The 18,615-nt window shown below is 33.1% G+C and overlaps 1 protein-coding gene across 1 annotated transcript in view; it reads left to right on the top strand.

Moving 5' to 3' along the window:
- Positions 1-16,288, top strand: part of LOC136024987 (uncharacterized) — a 154,568-nt gene extending 138,280 nt beyond the window's left edge. The window contains exons 13-14 of the mRNA XM_065700598.1: positions 6,800-6,942; positions 13,601-16,288. Coding sequence (XP_065556670.1) covers positions 6,800-6,942; positions 13,601-13,825 — 368 coding nt within the window. The 3' untranslated portion in view covers positions 13,826-16,288. The remainder of the gene's footprint in view (positions 1-6,799; positions 6,943-13,600) is intronic.
- The last annotated feature ends 2,327 nt before the right edge of the window (positions 16,289-18,615 follow it).

Here is an 18,615-nt window from a genome sequence, read left to right on the forward strand (position 1 = left end):
CCTGAGCAAATTTGCCTTATTTTAGAAAATTGGGGGATACACCCCCTAAAATTCATAGAATCTTAACGAAAATCACACCATCAGATTCAGCGTATCAGAGAACTCTATTGAAGAAGTTTCAAGCTCCTACTTACAAAAATGTGGTATTTCGTATTTTTGCCAGAAGGCAGATCACGGATGCGTGTTTTTTGTTTTTGTTTGTTTTGTTTTTTTGCTTTTTTTCCCCAGGGGTGATCGTATCCACCCAGTGGTCCTAGAATGTTAAACGAGGGATCATTCTAATGGAAATGAAAAGTTCTAGTGTCTTTTTAAGTGACCAAAAAATTGGAGGGCACCTAGGCCCCCTCCCACGCTCATTATTTTCCAATATTCAACGGATCAAAATTCTAAGATAGCCATTTTATTCAATGTAGTCGAAAAAACTTATAACTATGTCTTTGGGGACCACTTACTCTCCCACGGTCCCCTTGGGAGGGGCTACTGAGTAATGGTTATTGGAAAGTGTACAGACGTTTTCAGGGGGATTTTTTGGTTAGGGCGGGGTTGAGAAGGGGGAGATATGTTGGAGGAATTTTCCATCGAGGAATTTTTCATGAAGGAAGAAAATTTCTATGAAGGGAGCGCAGGATTTTCTAGCATTATTTAAAAAAAAATGAAAAAATAAATATGAAAAAGTTATTTCAACTGGAAGTAAGGAGGGGCATTAAAACTTAAAACGAACAGAAATTATTACACATATGAGGGACTCACCTCCTCCTATTACTTTGCTCTTTACGCTAAAGTATTTTTAGTAATCTCAACTATTTATTCTACGCCTTTAGTGGTTCAGGGGTCATTCTTAATGAATTGGTACAAAATCTAAGCTTTAGTGCAAAGAGCGACGTACTGACGAGGGGGTGAACCCCCTCATAATTGTAATAAGAACTTGAGAATACAAAAGTTCGTTACGTAAGCTAATTTATAAGTATCGTATATCTTTTACTAATAAAAACATTCGTAAAAAATTCTAAAAAAGTTCTAGTAGCCTTTTAAAGTAACCAAAAATTAGGAGGGCAACTAGGCTTCCACCCCCACTTTTTTTCTCAAAATCATTCGATCAAAACTATGAGAAAACCATTTAGCCAAAAAATAAATATGCAAATTTCGTTTTAATTATTCATCTGTGGAGAGCCAAAATCAAAACATGCATTAATTCAAAAACGTTCAGAAATTAAATAAAAAAAAGTTCTTTTAACTGAAGGTAAGGAGCGATATTAAAACTTAAAACGAACAAAAATTACTTCGTACATGAAAGGGGCTGCTTCCTTATCAACGTCCCGCTCTTTACGCTAAAGTTTTTTACTGTTTTAAAAAGTATAGTTGAGAGAAAGAGTCAAACTTTAGCGTTTGACTCAGAATAAATAGTTGAAATTACTAAGAACACTTTAGTGTAATGAGCAAGATAGCTTCGAAGACCACACTACCTTTCCATAACGAAAGTAAAACAGTTCAAAATAGGGAGGAAACCTTTTAATTGACAGTGAATATATATAAAAATTATTTAACTGGATATTTCGAACACATATACAGTGTTCATCAACAGCAGTAAAACTAAAAGACTTGAATAGAAATAAACAAAATTTATACCTAATAAACTAATTACATATAGTTTATTGCTCTTATTTTTTTCAATGCAACAGCGGAAGCAAATCTCTTTGACTTTTTCGGTTTCGGTTCCTTAGATTTATCTGAAATATCAGGTGTATAGAGGTCAAAGCTCTTAGGTGAAGTGAGATTTCCTTTATTTGACCTCAGTAATTTATCATAAATTGAATTCAATCCAAATTCACCTGTATTTTTATTTATAGTATTGTTCTTGGATAAATTTTATTTTAATTCCGATTGTTTCTATTCATTAGATTTATCTGACATACTACGTGGATAGAGGTCATAGCTCTGAGGTGAGGTGATATTTACTTTATTTGACCTCAGTAAATTATCATAAATTGAGTTCAATCCAAATTCGCCTGTATCTCTGCTTATGGAAATATTCTTGAATAATTTTTTTTTAATTTCGATTGTTTTCCGGAAAATTTGCCTTAAACTATGGTCCCTAGAAATCAAAGAAACATTTTCAAACAAAATAAAATGATTTGGAAAATTATAGATATGTTCCAAGAGGGCCGACGTAAAATCTTCAGGTTTGGTATTTTGCTTTAAAGACGATGAAATAGAATGAGGATGTTGTAGCCATCTCATTTTTAAATTCTGGTTAGTACGTCCCACATAAGAGCTTCCACAAGTACATGGGATTTTATAAACCCCACTTTGTTGCTCTACGGAAGTCCGATCCTTTCCAGAATTAAAAAAAAATAGCCAAAGTATTACTACCTCTTAAAGATACCATTAAGCCATTATTTTATAAAATTCTTTTAAGTTTTTCATTCAAACCTGGAACATATTGTAGAGAACAAAAAATATCTTTCTTTTCTGTTGTTTCGCAGAATATCGTCAGAAAATTCTAGAAATTTTTTCCTTCTTTTCGAAAAAGTCTGGTCAATTAACCAACTCGGATAATGGTTACCTATTAAAATCTCTTTTAACAACAATAATTCCTTCTCAATGAATTTTGAAGAGCAAATTCTAAGAATGCGGTCAGTTAAGGATATGATTAAATAAATTTTACTTGGCGAGCATGACCGGAGAAAAACGACAAAAATCTGTTATTGTTAGTAGGTTTTCTGTAAATCTTAAAATCCAGACTATTTTCATTTTTTAAGAGAAGGACATCCAGAAAAGGAAGTTTATTATCCTCTTCTAATTCTATTGTAAATTTTAAATCACCTCCCCAAAAATTAAGATGTTCTAAAAATCTTTTTAATTCCTCCACCCTATAATTCCACACTGAAATTATTTCATCCATATATCTCCCCCAAAATTTATGTTTTAAAAAGTATGAATCTAACGCTGCTGTTTCAATATTATCTACAAAACAATTTGATAATAAAGGACTTAAAGGGGCCCCTATGGGCCAACCATTTACTTGTTCGAAAAAACACCCTCTGAATTGAAAAAAAATAAGAAAACATGTTGCACAACCTAACTAAATTCATAATTACACCGACTTCCAAAACTGTTTCACCACTAATTAAGTCCAAATTTCTTAGTATCTTCCTTTCAAGAAGAATTTCTCTGGCTTTTACATCAATAGTCGTATACATTGACACTGTGTCGAAACTTGAAATTATAGAATTTGAAGAACTCTCCACTTCTTTTCTGTTTTTTTACAAGTTCTGACGAATTCTTAATGTAAGAAATTCGTGTAGACATGAGTGGTTTACATAATGACACTAGGCACTTACTCAAAGCAGTTGTTGGTGACTTTGTACTCGCAACAATTGGTCGTAATGGCAGATTTGGCTTATGTATCTTCGGAAGTCTATATAATTCAGGCCACAAAGAACTTCTTGGTAATAATTTGTAGAAAAGTTGAGGTGTAATCTTCCCTTCTTCCTTCAAACTTTTTGACTCGTTCTTAAACTTCTTTGTGTATGAGTCAGTTGGGTCAGAAGAAAGTTTTTTTTTAGGTTTTTTCATCTTTCAGTAAAGTGTTTAATTTTGAATCGTAGTCCTTGTCTGCCTTTGCAATAATAACATATTCATTGCTTCTTAAAAGACATAAAGATTCTTAATAATTTAATGTTAAAAAACAAATAAACACTCATCCGTAATCTGGCTTCTGGCAAAAAATACAAAATTCCACATTTTTGGAGATAGGAGCTTGAAAATTTAACAGTAGGGTTTTCGAATACGCAGAATTTGGTGGTATGATTTTTGTTAAGATTCTATGACTTTTTGGGCAGGTTTCCACCGATTTTCTAAAATAAGGCAAATTTTCTCCGGCTCGTACTTTGGATAAGTAAAACTAAACTTGATGAAACTTATATATTTAAAATCAGCTTTAAAATGTGATTCTTTTTCAATCAATCAATCAATTTATTGATACTAAAAGAAAAGACTTTTACAAAAGTAAAGTGGTTACTAGGCCCAAGAAGCTTTACTTGTAATGGACCACAGAGAACAAGAATAAAACACAATTATAAAATATATACAAAAAAACAACAAAAAAACACTGGAACAAGACAAGGACATTGAATAGATAGGATATTTAACAGATAGAAGATTTAGAAGGAAATTTAACATATAGCTGAAAATGATTTATAAAGAAGAGAAGAGACATACAAATTAGGAAAGGATTAATAGAGAGAAAGAAAATTATACACACCAAGAAATTTCACCATAGTAGCTTGTGGTATAATATCGTTCCCAAAAGTCAGGGTGATTGGCTCTTGTACGTCTCGCATACGGTAAGGGGTCCTGAAGTTTACAATGGCACTCTTTCGGCTGTTGAGAGCCATACCATTTGACCAGCACCAATCCTTTACTTTATCAAGAAGACCTTGAGCTATGGAAGTGGCAGACGGCAGCTCCACTGCAGCAATGAAAAAGTTACTGTCATAAACAAAAAGAACAGGGTGAACATGGGGAAGAAGACCATCAACAAGATCATTAAAGTAAATTAGAAACAAAAGTGGTCCAAAAACAGAGCCTTGTGGGACACCTTTTAATACAGGCAAAGTAAAGGAAGAAGTACGGTTAACCAAAATATACTGAGATATCTCTGAGAGGTAGGACCTATACCATTCTAAAGGGACTCCATGCACTCCAAATAAAGTTAGTTTAGACAGAAGAATATTGTGGTCAACCATATCAAATGCCTTTGAAAAGTCGAGAAATAGACCCAAAACACACAAGCCCTTGTCCAGATTAACACGTATAAACTAAGTTGCATCAGAAAGTGCATGCAAGGTAGAGAATGAGGGACGAAAACCATACTGATGGCTAGTGATGAGAATATTTCCAGCAGTCAAATTAGTACTAAATACACATGAAGAGTGTCGACGATACACAACTTTTTCAACAACATTTGAGATGACGGGAAGAAGAGAAATAGCTCTGTAATTTGAAATTAGAGAAGAATCACCTTTCTTATGCAAAGGTACAACAGTAGCAACTTTAAATAAATGAGAGAAAATACCAAAAGAAAGAGAGAGGCTAGTTATGGGATGAGAAACAAACTAACTCATTTTCTTAAGGACATTATTACTCAAACCAAAACTATCAACTGAACAACTGCTTGGAAGTTGAAAATAATATTAGAAATCTCAGTAGTACTACATGGGGAAAGGAAAAAAGACTTCTCTGTCACAGGAAAACAACTTACTCTAATCGGGGGTGGAATGAGAACTGAGGGAAGTGTGAATTGAAGGCACTTGCTAAGGATTTTTCGTCCACAACAGATCCATCACCTTTCCTATTAAGAGATGGGAAAGATTGTTTGAGTTTCTTACGGGAGAGAGCTTCATTAATTACAATCCAAACCTTGCGCAAGTTCCCTTTACACTCATTAATTCGACGCGAAAAATACAGCTTTTTTGCTAAGCGAGCTGAAAAAGTGAGCACATTTTTGTAATGTTTATATTTCAGAAGATCTTCCCGTGTCTTACTTTTACATGCAGCCTTGAACAAAGACGCCTTCATATGGGTTGCATTGATCAGACCTTTAGAGATCCATGGGCATTTAGGCGTAAAATTCCTTGGCCTCTTTCTAAGAGAAAAAAGCTTATCCAACAGAGTTCTCATACGACACAAAGATAATCTAGTTGCAAAATCAGCATCATTAGCTTCAAGAACACTAAACCAATCATTACTCTGAAGACTATGTATTAAATTAGAAATTTCTTTATCTGTAAAAGTTCTAAAAGAAGACTCGCCTTTTTCATCCACAGTAATCTCTGATTTAGTACATATAGGGATAGATAAATATGGAAGTGATCAGAAAAATTAGTGAAAACAAGACCACAAGAGAACTTCAAATTAGGAGAATGAGAAGTTAACATATTATCTATTAAAGTGGCAGAATTTCTTGAAGGGTCAACACGAGAAGGAAAAAAAATTAAAGGAAGTAGCCCAGAAGAAGAAAATACATCAAAAAGATGGTGAAATTCGTCATTTGATCCAAAATTTAACATATTACAATTAAAGTCTCCCAAAACACAAATCCGTTTTTTAGAGAAAGTCCCCACACCAGAAAGCTGATCAAGTAAAATCGTTACATTGATGTAACTATTGGTATCAAAATTCCGTTTTTTAGAGTTTTGGTTACTATTGAGTCGGGTCGCTTCTTACTACAGCTCGTAACCAAGAACTGTTTAATTACTTGCAAAATTCGAATTTGCTTTTTTTATTTTCTTATTTATAGATTCATAATGAGAATTTTGAAGCTATATAGTTTCGAAGGTGGTAAAAAAATGTTAATTATTATATATTTACTGACAATTGTGATGGTATGGGCACTTCGTATAGATGGAGTTGTTGTAAAAACGTCAAAAGGGGATCATTTGATTAAAAATTTCTGGTTTTGTTGCCCTTTTTTAGTAGTCAAAAGTGATTTTAATAGTATTTCTAATAGTCAAAGAACTGCCGCCCCCAAACCTGTCATTTTCCCAATCTTGGAAAACTATCATCTTTAAATTCATTTTGTAAGGTAACAATGACGGTGATTCACACACTTATTTGATAGGCTTGTTTTTATTCAAAGCACTAACACAAAATACTGCCTGTAGAACGAAAAGATACAAATAAAAACAAAAGCTATGAAAACTATTGTCCTTTAGTCTTATTCCACCATCCCCACCCGTTGAATTATCAACTAATACTTGTCTCAAATGATATATAACATGTAACTGTGTTGTTTCAGGAGATGACATAAACAGCGATGAACTTAGTAAGGAGATAAGAACATTGCGATTAAAATGTGATTCTTTGGAAACAGAACTGAAGACCAAGGATGAAAAAGTTAAGGATTTAAGCACAGAATTAGAAATTTTGGAAAATTTTCAGGTAATTTAGTCCTAATTTATTCTGCATTTTCTTAGGCAAGTATATTACATTTTCATGGAAAATTCTAACCTTGAGTATCATAACGAACAATTATAGTTTGGATCAATATAAAATATTGTTGTATTTTACTATTGCTATTGTGATTACTGCTAAGGCTAAGGATATTAAGAGCAAAGCTCAGGAAATGCTGAGGGGGAAGTTGAACTAAATCGAAGCATATTAATTACATCTAGTTCTCAAAAGGGCACATCACCAAAATCTTAGGAACGGCTTAGCGCATTAAGTTGAAATTTCCAGGGCATGATGAGGGGATGCACAACTGACCAAATGCAACATGTACAAATTACTACTGCTGCTAATGTCAATACTACTGCTAATACCTTTACAAATACTACCACTCTCGCCACAACTATTATTACTCCTGCTGCTACCAAAGCTAAGGGTATGAAGGTGAAATTTTCCGAACATGTTGAGCAGAAAGTTGAACGAAATCAGAAAAAGTTTTTGTGGATGCAGGTTGTCAAATGGGCGCATCTGATGAATGGCTAATGGTATTAAGTTGGAACTTTCAAGGAATGATTCGTTAACGAAAAGGCAATACATGCACACTGGTATCACTACGACTACTGCTTCTATTGTTTCTATTACTAAGGCTAAGGGTTTAAAGGCGAAACTCTCAGGAAATTCTTAGGACGAAGTTAACTAATTTAAAACTGACTATGTCAGTCAAAAGGCGCATCAGCAGTATCTTAGGAACGGCTTCGAATAGTAAGTTGGAACTTCCAGGGCACGATGAGAGTGATGTTAAACTCATCAAAAGGCATTATGTGCTTACTAATACTACTACTATTGATGCTACTACTGCCAATACTATTATTACCATTACTACTATTGAAAAGCATGTATCAGCAATGTTCCAGGAACTGTTTCGGGTATTAAGTTGAAACTTACACCGTATACCAAGTGGAATGTTAAGAAAAATGCAATATGTATGTTGCTGCTAATGCCACTAGTGAAGCAAGGTATTAAGGTGAAGCTTCCAAAGAATGTTTCTAGGGGAGGTTAAACTAAATAAAGCATACTAGAACCACGTTAATACTGCTGCTACTGCTACTACTATTACTGCTAGGACTACTGCTATTGAGGCTGGTTTTATGAAGGTGAAACTTCCAGGGAATGCTTAGTTGGATGCTGAACTAAATCAAAACACTCTCTCTATATGCAGCTTTTAAAAGGGCGTATCAGGAGTATTCTAGTAATGGCCTGGAAAATTAAGTTGAAACATTCTGGGCATATTGAGAAGTAACTAATAAAAGTGCACGATATGCATGCTACTAGTAGTGTTACTGCTACGGCTGTTGTTGAGCTAATGTTGAACTTTCAGATTCTGTTGAAGGGGAATTCGGGCTAAATCAAAACCCACTGTGTGCTTATAGGGTATCAAAAGGGCATATCAGCAATATCTTAGAAACAGATTAAAGTACTAAGTTTAAACTATCAGGACAGAGGGAGGGGGTATTGAACTAAACTAAAAAGATAATGTGAAAAGTATTGCTGCTACTATTACTAGTACTACTACTACTATCACTTATACCACTCCAAAAGCTCCTACTATTCCTTCTACTGCTATGACTAAGACTATTTTTAATGCCAAGAATATTAATGAATTCTTCAGAAAAAGGCAAGGGTGGTTTTGAACTGAATCAAGACGCACCATGCACCTGGAGGGCTCTGCAAGGGATATATTAGCAATATTCCAGCAATGCCTTGTGCGGGTTGTCAACAGTGCTATTACCGTTGCTACTGCTTGTACAACTACTGATACTATTACTACTCTTATTGAACAAAATCAAAATAGTTTGTGCTTCCAGGTTGTAAATGTATGCTTGATTATCAAATTATCCAGGCAAAATATTTCAAGACTGGGATAGTGTATAAGGTAAAAACTTTCAGGGAAAGCTTATGGCGCTTCAAAACTAAATTACAAGCCACTGTGGGCATGCTGGCTGTCAATAAGACGTCCTAGGATATTTCAGAAACGGCTGGGGTAAGTTGAAACTCTCAGGGCTTCTACAATTACTGTTTCTGCTCTTACTATTCAACTAAATAAAGAAGCTGTGGGTGTATCCAGGTTGTCTAAACAGCTTCGATGCAATGTCTTAGAAAAAGAACGGGCTATCAAGTTTTATATTTAAGGGAAATTTGAGAAGGTGTAAAACTAAATCAAAATATACTGATTGTATCTTGATTTTCAAAAGGGCTTATGTTATCAAAAATTGTTGAAAATTTTGTACAATATACAAATAGTAAGCCAAAATCCGGTTTTTAAAGAGAAATGCCAATAAGATTTAAAACATTGTGTTATTAACCAATGGTAAAGACTATGTCAATTAAAAACGAAGAGAGATTTATTACAAAAAATACTTTCCACAAAAGAAATTTTTCAAAGAATATGTCAAAATTAAATCAAAGATATGCCTAAATAAAGTCAAATTGTTTTTTAAGTGGAAAACTGCTGTACTCAATAAATAAATAAAATCTAAGAGGAACAGAATTTAGGATAATTAACCAAACCAAACTTAAGACGAATAAAAACAGGAGAGATAACTTTTCTTGACAATAAGAAAAAGAAAGAAAAACAAATCCCACTGGAGCAGGTTTTGCCATCAAAAACTTGGAACTTGCATCAGTTGTTGCCAAACAAAAACTTTCTGCCCTTCTAAGACAAAGAGCTATTTGATGACATCGGAATAAAACATAATTGGATGACCGAAAAAATTTCAACTGAGGTGAAAATGAATGATATTGAAACCCGAATGTTTGTTTTAAAGCCATTTTACTTTATAATTGTTAGGCTATCCTGACCTACAAGTTCATTGCATACTTCCCGTCCACCGTTGATTATAGATCTGATTAGTATTGCTTTTGAAAGTCTTAAATGAAATTTCTCAGGATTGACCATCATTAATCTTTAATTAGGTTTTTTCAAAAATAAAATTATAATCATTTTCGATCAAGCGTGGTGTTTTAGATGGAAATTTTTTTTTTCAGTCCTTCGATAAGTTTCATTGTTTGAAAGCCAATATCATTTTTGGCTAATTAATTGTTTTATTGGTAAGTAAATGCTTTATTTAAAGGCTATTGTCAAGATCTGATAAAAAGTCCAAAATCAAAAGGAGGAATCCGGGTTGCAGCGGTAGCTTGCAACATAGTAAGAAACGATCACGTTCAATACTAAGAAATACAATAGCCCATAATTCCTAATAATAGTATCAAATCACAACAAGAAGTACACTACTAGAACCGCCTTGTCCAGAACCCCTATATAAGAAAATTACCATCTCTTGGCTTGAACAACCAGGAAGATATATTACCTTGAAAATCAAGAAAAGATGCTGCAACCTAGATATTCTGCATATAAGGAAACTTTTTATTTTCTTTTTTTCCTCAGATAGTGAGCACTGGAACATCGTAAAGAGCTTTTAATAGCTCATTATAAAGGAAATTGCCACATCTAGTTCCTTTTGTAATTAATTTTTTTTCAAAATAATCAATTTCTTATGATAAACCTCATTTTTTTATAACACTAGCAGATTGTGTTATTATAAAATGTACAACAATGTAATAGCAAAAGTTATTAACATCATCTTGCATATGAAGATCATAATAGTATTTTCAGCATAATCAAAAGCATGTAGATATGGTTATGTAAAGTGTATTAATTCCATTAGAGGTTTATATTATACAAAGGGTCGAACAGCATAATCGTAGCAGGATATTCCAAAGGAGAAACATGTTTTCATTTATCTTATTTCCGTTCACTAAGTATTATCTATTTATATCGTATTATGTTTATTAATTCCTTTTTTCTTAGAATAATTTAGAAAAAAACTTTTTGCACAATTGTCTAGCTTGCCTTCCTTGCCTGTATCCTCCTGTAATAGAGCCATGTATTGAAATCTTGAGCTTTCGGCTATCCAAATTAGATTTTACATGCAGTCGATATTGTAAAAATTCTTTTTTTTTTCATTGTCCATAGAAAACAAATTGGGGAACTAAATCCTACCTGTAGCTGTGTTAATGCGAAGAGGGTCTATTTTCAACCCTATTTGGATTATAAAATAGTCAACTTCGAGTTAGTCTATAGAACATAGCCGTATTAAAAACAGCAATTAGAAGATATCTATCTTTCGTGTTTCTTTGGGACAAGTGAGTCATATATTTATGAGCATAAGCAAAAAAAATTAAATGACTTCAGAGTTAATTTATTCAACAATAAACTTACAGAAAAAAAAACAACAACTTAAAATTGTCATCCCGGTGTAGGTCCATGGCCAGAAAGGAACAAAGGAGAAAATGAAATAGATGAATATACTAACAAAAAACTATGGGGAAACCCGAAAAGCAAAATTCAATCTCCCACCTCAAAAATTCCCAAAAGCTAGGCAGAGGAGTCACGCATGGTTGTAAAGCAAATCATCAATAAAAATGAAATAACTCGTGCTAAAAAAAAAACTCCAAACCCAAACCGGAGACATGGACTCCAGGGACCCCCTGAAGAACAACTCAAATATTAACTAGAAATTCTTTGGCATTCTTTTGAAAACATCGAACGAGTTGCAGCCTTATGCGAACCCTGGGAGTGTGTTTAAGATAAAATTTTCTAACTCAAGCTAATTAAAAGAAGAAAAACGGATGTAATATTTTAAACACCAGTGAACAAAGAATAATAACAAACTTTTTATAATTAGAAAATCTGAATATTTCGGCTTCACGTCCCGAGTGCCACAAGGGCCACTACTTGCCTACGCTAGGATATGGTATTATGGTTCAAGCGGTCACATGGACTCTTCACCTATATTATAACCAGTGTGTGTGCAACAAGTGTACTATTTGCGGGGGGAGTAAGCGCCGCACTATTTTTCCTATGGTGGCACGAACTGTGTCACCACTAATTAATATATCCTCAGATGGGGAAGGGTCCTCTTTTCGATAAGATAATGAAGATAAATGTTAATAGTTTTTTTCTAACCACTTCATGGCTTGGGGAATATAATCTAAGTAGGTTTTGGAAAATAGCTCACTTTTATTACCAATGTCGATTCCAAAATCATGATCTCAAGTATAAACAGGAACAAACTCAAAAATATTTATAAAGGCGAGAGGTAAGGTCACCGCCTTCGCCATCACGTAATTTGGTTGGCCAATAAAATGTATTGAGATTCAAAATAAAACTTGTTTTATGCATAAATTATACTTCAGTGACAAGACTTAGCAAGACAAAAATCGAACTTCAGCCGGATAAAAATCGAACCTCAATACAAACAAATTCCTTCCTTTTTGCAAAATTACAGTGAAAAAAGGCTAACCTATAGGCTAACTTGCAAATAAAATTATATTGTTGGTTAATCTATGCATAAGAGAAAGGATATTTATCTGATAAAAAAGGAGACACGGGCCCCAATTATATATTTCTCAATTTTCTGAATGGGTTTACTCAAATCCATTTTTCTATATTTTCTTTTGTTTAAATTTTTGAAAAGTAATGGCAGGGTGTTCTAAGAAATTATTTACAATACATTCTTCAAATTATATTAGAAGATCTCGTGAGATTGAAGTCAGACTGAAATGATGGAGCGTGAGAAATCTGTTACGTATTGGAGGTGATGAGATGATATTAAGATTATAAAAATAAAGTATATTTTATTACACATAGAAGCAAGAAGATAGCCAAGCAAATGTGGAAAAGTGAAAGATATAAATGGGCAGATAATATAGGAATTTCAAATCAAGTAAGAATTTAAATGAACAACGGTTAGTTTCCTGGATAATAGTATGTGCTATATCACCAAGTTTTAAAAGTGGCTTTTGTGAAGCGGGAAAACTGAACATCCAAATAACAGAACAACAAGAAAAATAAGACTGAAATAGGCTGTAAAAACGGATTCTAAGAACCAACCCTCGAAATATACTTTTTGTGATTGTAGGGATTCCGAGATTACTAAAGACTTTCATCTTGATCAGGTCAATATTACTTGTCCAAGAAAGATTTCAATCAAGTAAGATTCATAGGAATCGAGCATAAGATTTTTTAAGCTCGGCTTAAAAGAAACTCTTAATAAATGTATTTCATTTAAGTCAGGACAGGCCTTTGATAATCTTGAGAAAATGAAAAAGAGTCACTTTCCAAAAGTTTAACAGAGCTAATTCAAAAAGGGCTCTTTCAAAAAGGGCTTTTATCTCTGAACCAAATCAGACTATTTTACCGGCAGTGCCAAGAGTACTGTCATCGTGGAAGCAATAAGTGCTTCCGGATAAGACGCCTTCTCTTCACACTTAGTCTTAGATGCTGGTTCGGAAAAACGAAAACAAATTATAGATTCTGAACATTTAACCCTATTAACAAGGCAAGTAGTATAAATTAAAAAGGGTATTTGCCCAGGAGCAAACTCTTGCGGAATGCCTCTTTCTCTCTAAAAGACACTTCTTTGAATAGTTGTCAATGCTTCTTGACCCTGCTCTATTATGTTCGTGGTTTTTACACATACCCCTCCCCTCTTTCTCCAAAATTGGTCACTTAGTAAGTGCTCGCACTTCAGGAACGGATTTTCGAGAAATGAATGCTAATGCCTATAATTATTAATGTTTTTCTTTATAGTGTTTATATGAAGAGTCACAAAAACATGAGAAAGCCACGCATCTCGTGCTATCCCGAATTGACGAAGCGCTTAAAAGCACTCGTTCCGTATCCATTTTAATTGAAAACCTACGTGTCGTTTTTCTCGACAACATTAAAGAAATCGAAGATGCCGCAAGAAACGCAAGACGCAATGCCGCAGACGCAATAAAAATTTTAGATGGCCATATATCTATTGAACCATAAATTCTAGGCCAGTGCATTTAAATTGTTTGTTGTTAATTTGTTGTTTTTGTGTGTCTCGCTAATTTTTTTAGTTGTTTCATCCGATTTTAAAGAAATTGATGGGCCTATCGTCTACAGTTATTTTGACTTATTTGTATAGATAGCTGGGTTTTTTAGTTACTTTAATGATGCCAAGAAGATTTGACGTTTTCTTATCCTTTACATGATTTTCAATGTGTCTGATTTATATATGCTGATTAGTTTATGATTTTACCTATTGTGAATGTTGATTTAGATTTCTGGTACAAGGATTAATAGGGCTGATTAAAATTTTGATAAAGATTACAAACACTTCAAAAAATATATTATTGCATGGCAAAGTTGTTAACATTTGTTTCTAAGCCATATTGCAGTCCGGAACTCCAGAAAAAAATATATGAATAAAGAATTTTTTTTAACGAAATATAACATAAACCAAAGAAACTTCATATCAAATCCTATAAGGAGTCGGAACTCACAATAAATTATCTAAAGCCAGCAAAGTTTGTATTCAAAATATTTCAAATAACTTCGTGAGAGTTCCAATTGAGTTTCTAATGGAATGAAATTTGAAAATCTATTTTGCAACTTCTATTTATATAAAAAGAACAAAGTAGATTGTCGATTTAACTGTAATTTTTAACAATCAAAGATTCATGATCTTTTCCGTTGCTTAACACAAAAACGGTAAAAGCCTTTCAATAATTATAGCTTGGTGTGAGAATACTACTATCATCTAAAGATCTTGTAAAACCCTTTTACTTTGCTAGATTTTATGAAGTTGACAAATTAACGAATCAGTATCGAGTCATGGTAGCGTAACGGCATGAATTTGATATTGTGTAAAGATATCAGAAGGTCGCTTTCATATGTCAAAAACTTATAAAATTGGAAAAAGTAATGACTCAACATCACATTTAACAGCTTAGTTGGGCTATATAGCTATTAAATAAGGATCTTGGAAGATTGCTTTTGTATGCAGAAAGTTTATGAAACTAAACTTGGGAATTATGTACTATTATATGGTTGGGCAACCAGAGATGTATGAGCCATGACGATCGCCATTCTTAGAAGAAACACATTTAAAAATACTATTTGAAAATGTTTTCCCCAGCCTGAAAGCAGAAACGTGAGGTTCTGCCTTTTAAGCTACAGATTATTTTTTTTGGAAGAAAGTAATTTTTTGTGGTTTATTACAATTAAGTGACTTTAACTTTGCTAAAATATTTAAATTGTAAGTTTGCAGTCTTCAGAGAATATTACTCGAATTTTTAATTAAACTCTATGCTTCCCATCCCATGCTACTATTTCCACCTCTCATTCTTTGCTTTTGACTGAGATTGTAAGCAAGTCGGCTAAGATTGCCTTTGTAACTGTAATCGAATCCCACTTGATGTATTTTTTTTCTAAGTTTCTTTGTTCATTTGCCACCAAAACTTACATAAGTTTATTTCTTCTTTCTCTGTTCACGGGGTTTTCCAATTATTTTTTGGCTGGTATTGTTGGTGCAGTTTTACTGAACTATATCACAGAATTGGATTCATCTTCTTTTTTCAGTCTTCCTTACAAAGTGACCTTTCTATTTATATAAATATGTGTAGTGGACTGGAGAAAGTAACATGTTGAAATGTGATTGCATAAAATGCTTTTAAAATCAGATTCTTTATCTTATGACTATAATTTCTTCTACACAGTGTGGAATGTGCTGATGACTGCTTCTTTGTTGTTGTTTTTTCTATTTTATAGAAGCGATTCAATGCAAACAAGCTGATCTCTCGGCTTTAATTTTTTATTATTTTGTATTTTTTAATTTCCCATTTCATAGTATACATCTCATTTTATTATATGAAGCCGTAGTAAGTGTAGTGAATTTTATAGGTGAGGGGACTTGTAACCATCACTCGTATAATTTAGTTTTTTGCTTATGGGACAAATAACAAACAACAAAGAGAGATAAAACTCAGTGTACAGAATTAAATATGCCAAAAAGTTTCATTTCTTTGCCTTTGTACTTATTTTTGATAGCGATGCTTAAACGAATTTTGCGTAAACATTACATTGATGCTTGTTTCCAATCAGTGAGACCATTAGGTATTTTCCTTAATTCTGGGAAGGATTTAACCTGGGGAGATTTAGTTAGTTTGGTTTATAAAATTCCTTGTTCTTGTGGGAAGTTTTATATTGGTAGAACTTACCAACAATTTATTGAAAGATTTATTTAGCATTGCAAGTCAATAGAAAAAGCCCTACAATTAAAAAAGCCCCCTAAAACATATGTTTCGGCTCTGGCTTAACATATATTCTTTCATCCTGAGCATTTTACACAATTTGATGAGGCTATAGCTATTTCTAATGATATAGCCATTTTTCAATGGGTGAGGAAGGCTATAGAAATTAAAAAACATATGTTTGCTGATCTTTCAATAAATAGAATTTAAATATTCACCCAATTTATGATTGTCTATTGAAAGATGAACCAACAGTCAATAAGGGAATTAAAGTTAGACAACCAAAAAAGGGGTGCTTCAATATTAGCTAACAAGAGGATTATTTCGTAACAGAATAGTTAAATTAGTTTCAATTTTCATTATTTTACCTCGGTTGCTTTGAAGTTTTCATTGAAGTAACTCTAATAGCTTCTTTTCCCTATGTGGATCAGTGTGGTTCTATTTGTTTTTAGTTTAGTGTTTTTTTCTTTTTATCGTTTGCTGAGGATGCCTAGTTTTTATACAGGCAAAATATCCACGTTATTTTAGTATTGCATCTCTTTTCTCTCTATTGGCAGCAGTCTCGTTTGAGTTTTTTTTTTCTCCACAGTCCTTTTCATTCCTTTTTGAGTTATCAGAGTAAGATTTAAACTTTACAAAGAGTACAGTTTAAGTACAGATATTCAAAAAAAAGAAATGAATTTGTGACAGGAGGTTTTGGTCTTTTCCCAGCTTTGTCAAAGTTGAAAGAAATATTTAACTTTTTCATTCCTCTAAGTCTCTCTAAGCTAGAAATGGCAACCAAATTACACTTTTGGGGTGCCATATTTCACTTTATGCTGGTGTTATCAATCAAAACTTAAAATTAGTGATTGAGTATAAAACACACTACCTTTGAAATGAGCCCCTGAACATTGAGTAATAAAGGGGAAATAAAAGGGGAAATTTCTTTGTTGGTACAATAGCATTAAAGCAGTGTAATGAGAAATCCCCAAATCCCCATCCAGGCTCCAAATACCCAGATCTATTATATCACATAACATATATTGGCTGTATTGAAATTTGCATCCCCTGGCATTTTTACTCTATTTCTGCATAAACTGATGTTTTGCGTTACAATTGGCAGCAAACACCGCTTTTATATGACAATGTATCTTTTATCTACTTGAAAGCACAATAGTATGCTAATGCTCTACCAGTAAATATCGATCCTTGCAAAAAGAAACCGAAAATTTAAAAGGCCAATTTTAATTATATTATCACAATTAAAATTATAATCTGTTTTTATGCTGATGTAATAATTAAAGAATTAAAGAGGCATATTCTTCCCTCCATAACTACAGAATAAACAGAAAACTCTGTTTTAGAGGTTTAAAGAGTCTTAGTCCTTTTTTATATGTCGAAATTTCTTTGAGCCCAACCAGCAAGATGGGAGGATATTTCTTTTTACTCCTGTGACAAATTTAGTCTCATTCAATGAATACACCCTCTCTAATTTTGTATTAATGGAGCCATCTTTTGGAGGCAATGTTAGCAAGGCAGTATGGGTCAAGAAAATACATTTTGGAGTATAATACAGTTACGTTTCTATACTTGCTCCTACACTGGCAAGTGAAATAAATATAAATATTGCTGATCGCGTTACAGGACTATACAAATCCTATAAAAGTAATGTGTCTACGAGGAATTACATAAAAAAAAATAATAAGTAAAGATCACAATAGGCCTACGATTTATTAAAAAGTGTTCCCACTTTGTAATAAATAAACAGTTTCTTTCGAAAACAGTGAAATAAATTTCACTGTTTGAGTCACCAGGGTCAAAAACCTTGTACACGAAACACAGTTCCGTGGCGTGAACAACAAGAACAATCATTTTTTTGTATGGGTGGCTCTGACGTGTCCCCCTTTTTCCGTTTTCTTTTATGTGACTGCTAGCGAGGCACAAGGAAATCATGGAGAGCTAATGAAGCAGTCATTTTAAAAGAAATTACCACATCTACGTGCTTTTTGTCATTAAAAAAACACATTATATAAAATAAAAAAAAGTTTTGACAAAAAAGTCCTTGCAACCCAAAATGTCGTTGTAATAAGACTATATGATGACGATAGTTGCAATTGGAGTTCTTTCTTTAATGAATCAGCCAAAAAGGAACCCTTTTCGAAAGATTAAGCATATATCGTATTGAGTAGATTACCATCTTTTTTTTTAATGTAATTCCTCACAAAAGCATTACTTTTCTAGGAGTTTTATCCTCCTGTAAGATGATTCGAAATATTTACATTTATTTACTTGTTTCTTTATGGAGTTACAATAAAGCAGTCCTTCATTCAATTGCAACACTGTCGTTTTACCTTGAAATGTTAAATTCATCGAAATGCGTACAAACAAAAAATCAAAATCTCGCACAGGAAACGCAGGTGAAAATAGATTTAAGTCGTGTTTTTTTGCTTTTCATTTACAAATTTCAAGATCTCTCAATATCATTTATGAATGAAATAGAATATAATTTGGAAACTAATCAGAATTATCAGTAAAATAAGATATATGTTAATCAGCAACGGA

This window comes from Artemia franciscana, chromosome 3, assembly GCF_032884065.1.
Source record: "Artemia franciscana chromosome 3, ASM3288406v1, whole genome shotgun sequence".
Classification (NCBI taxonomy): Eukaryota; Metazoa; Arthropoda; class Branchiopoda; order Anostraca; family Artemiidae; genus Artemia; species Artemia franciscana.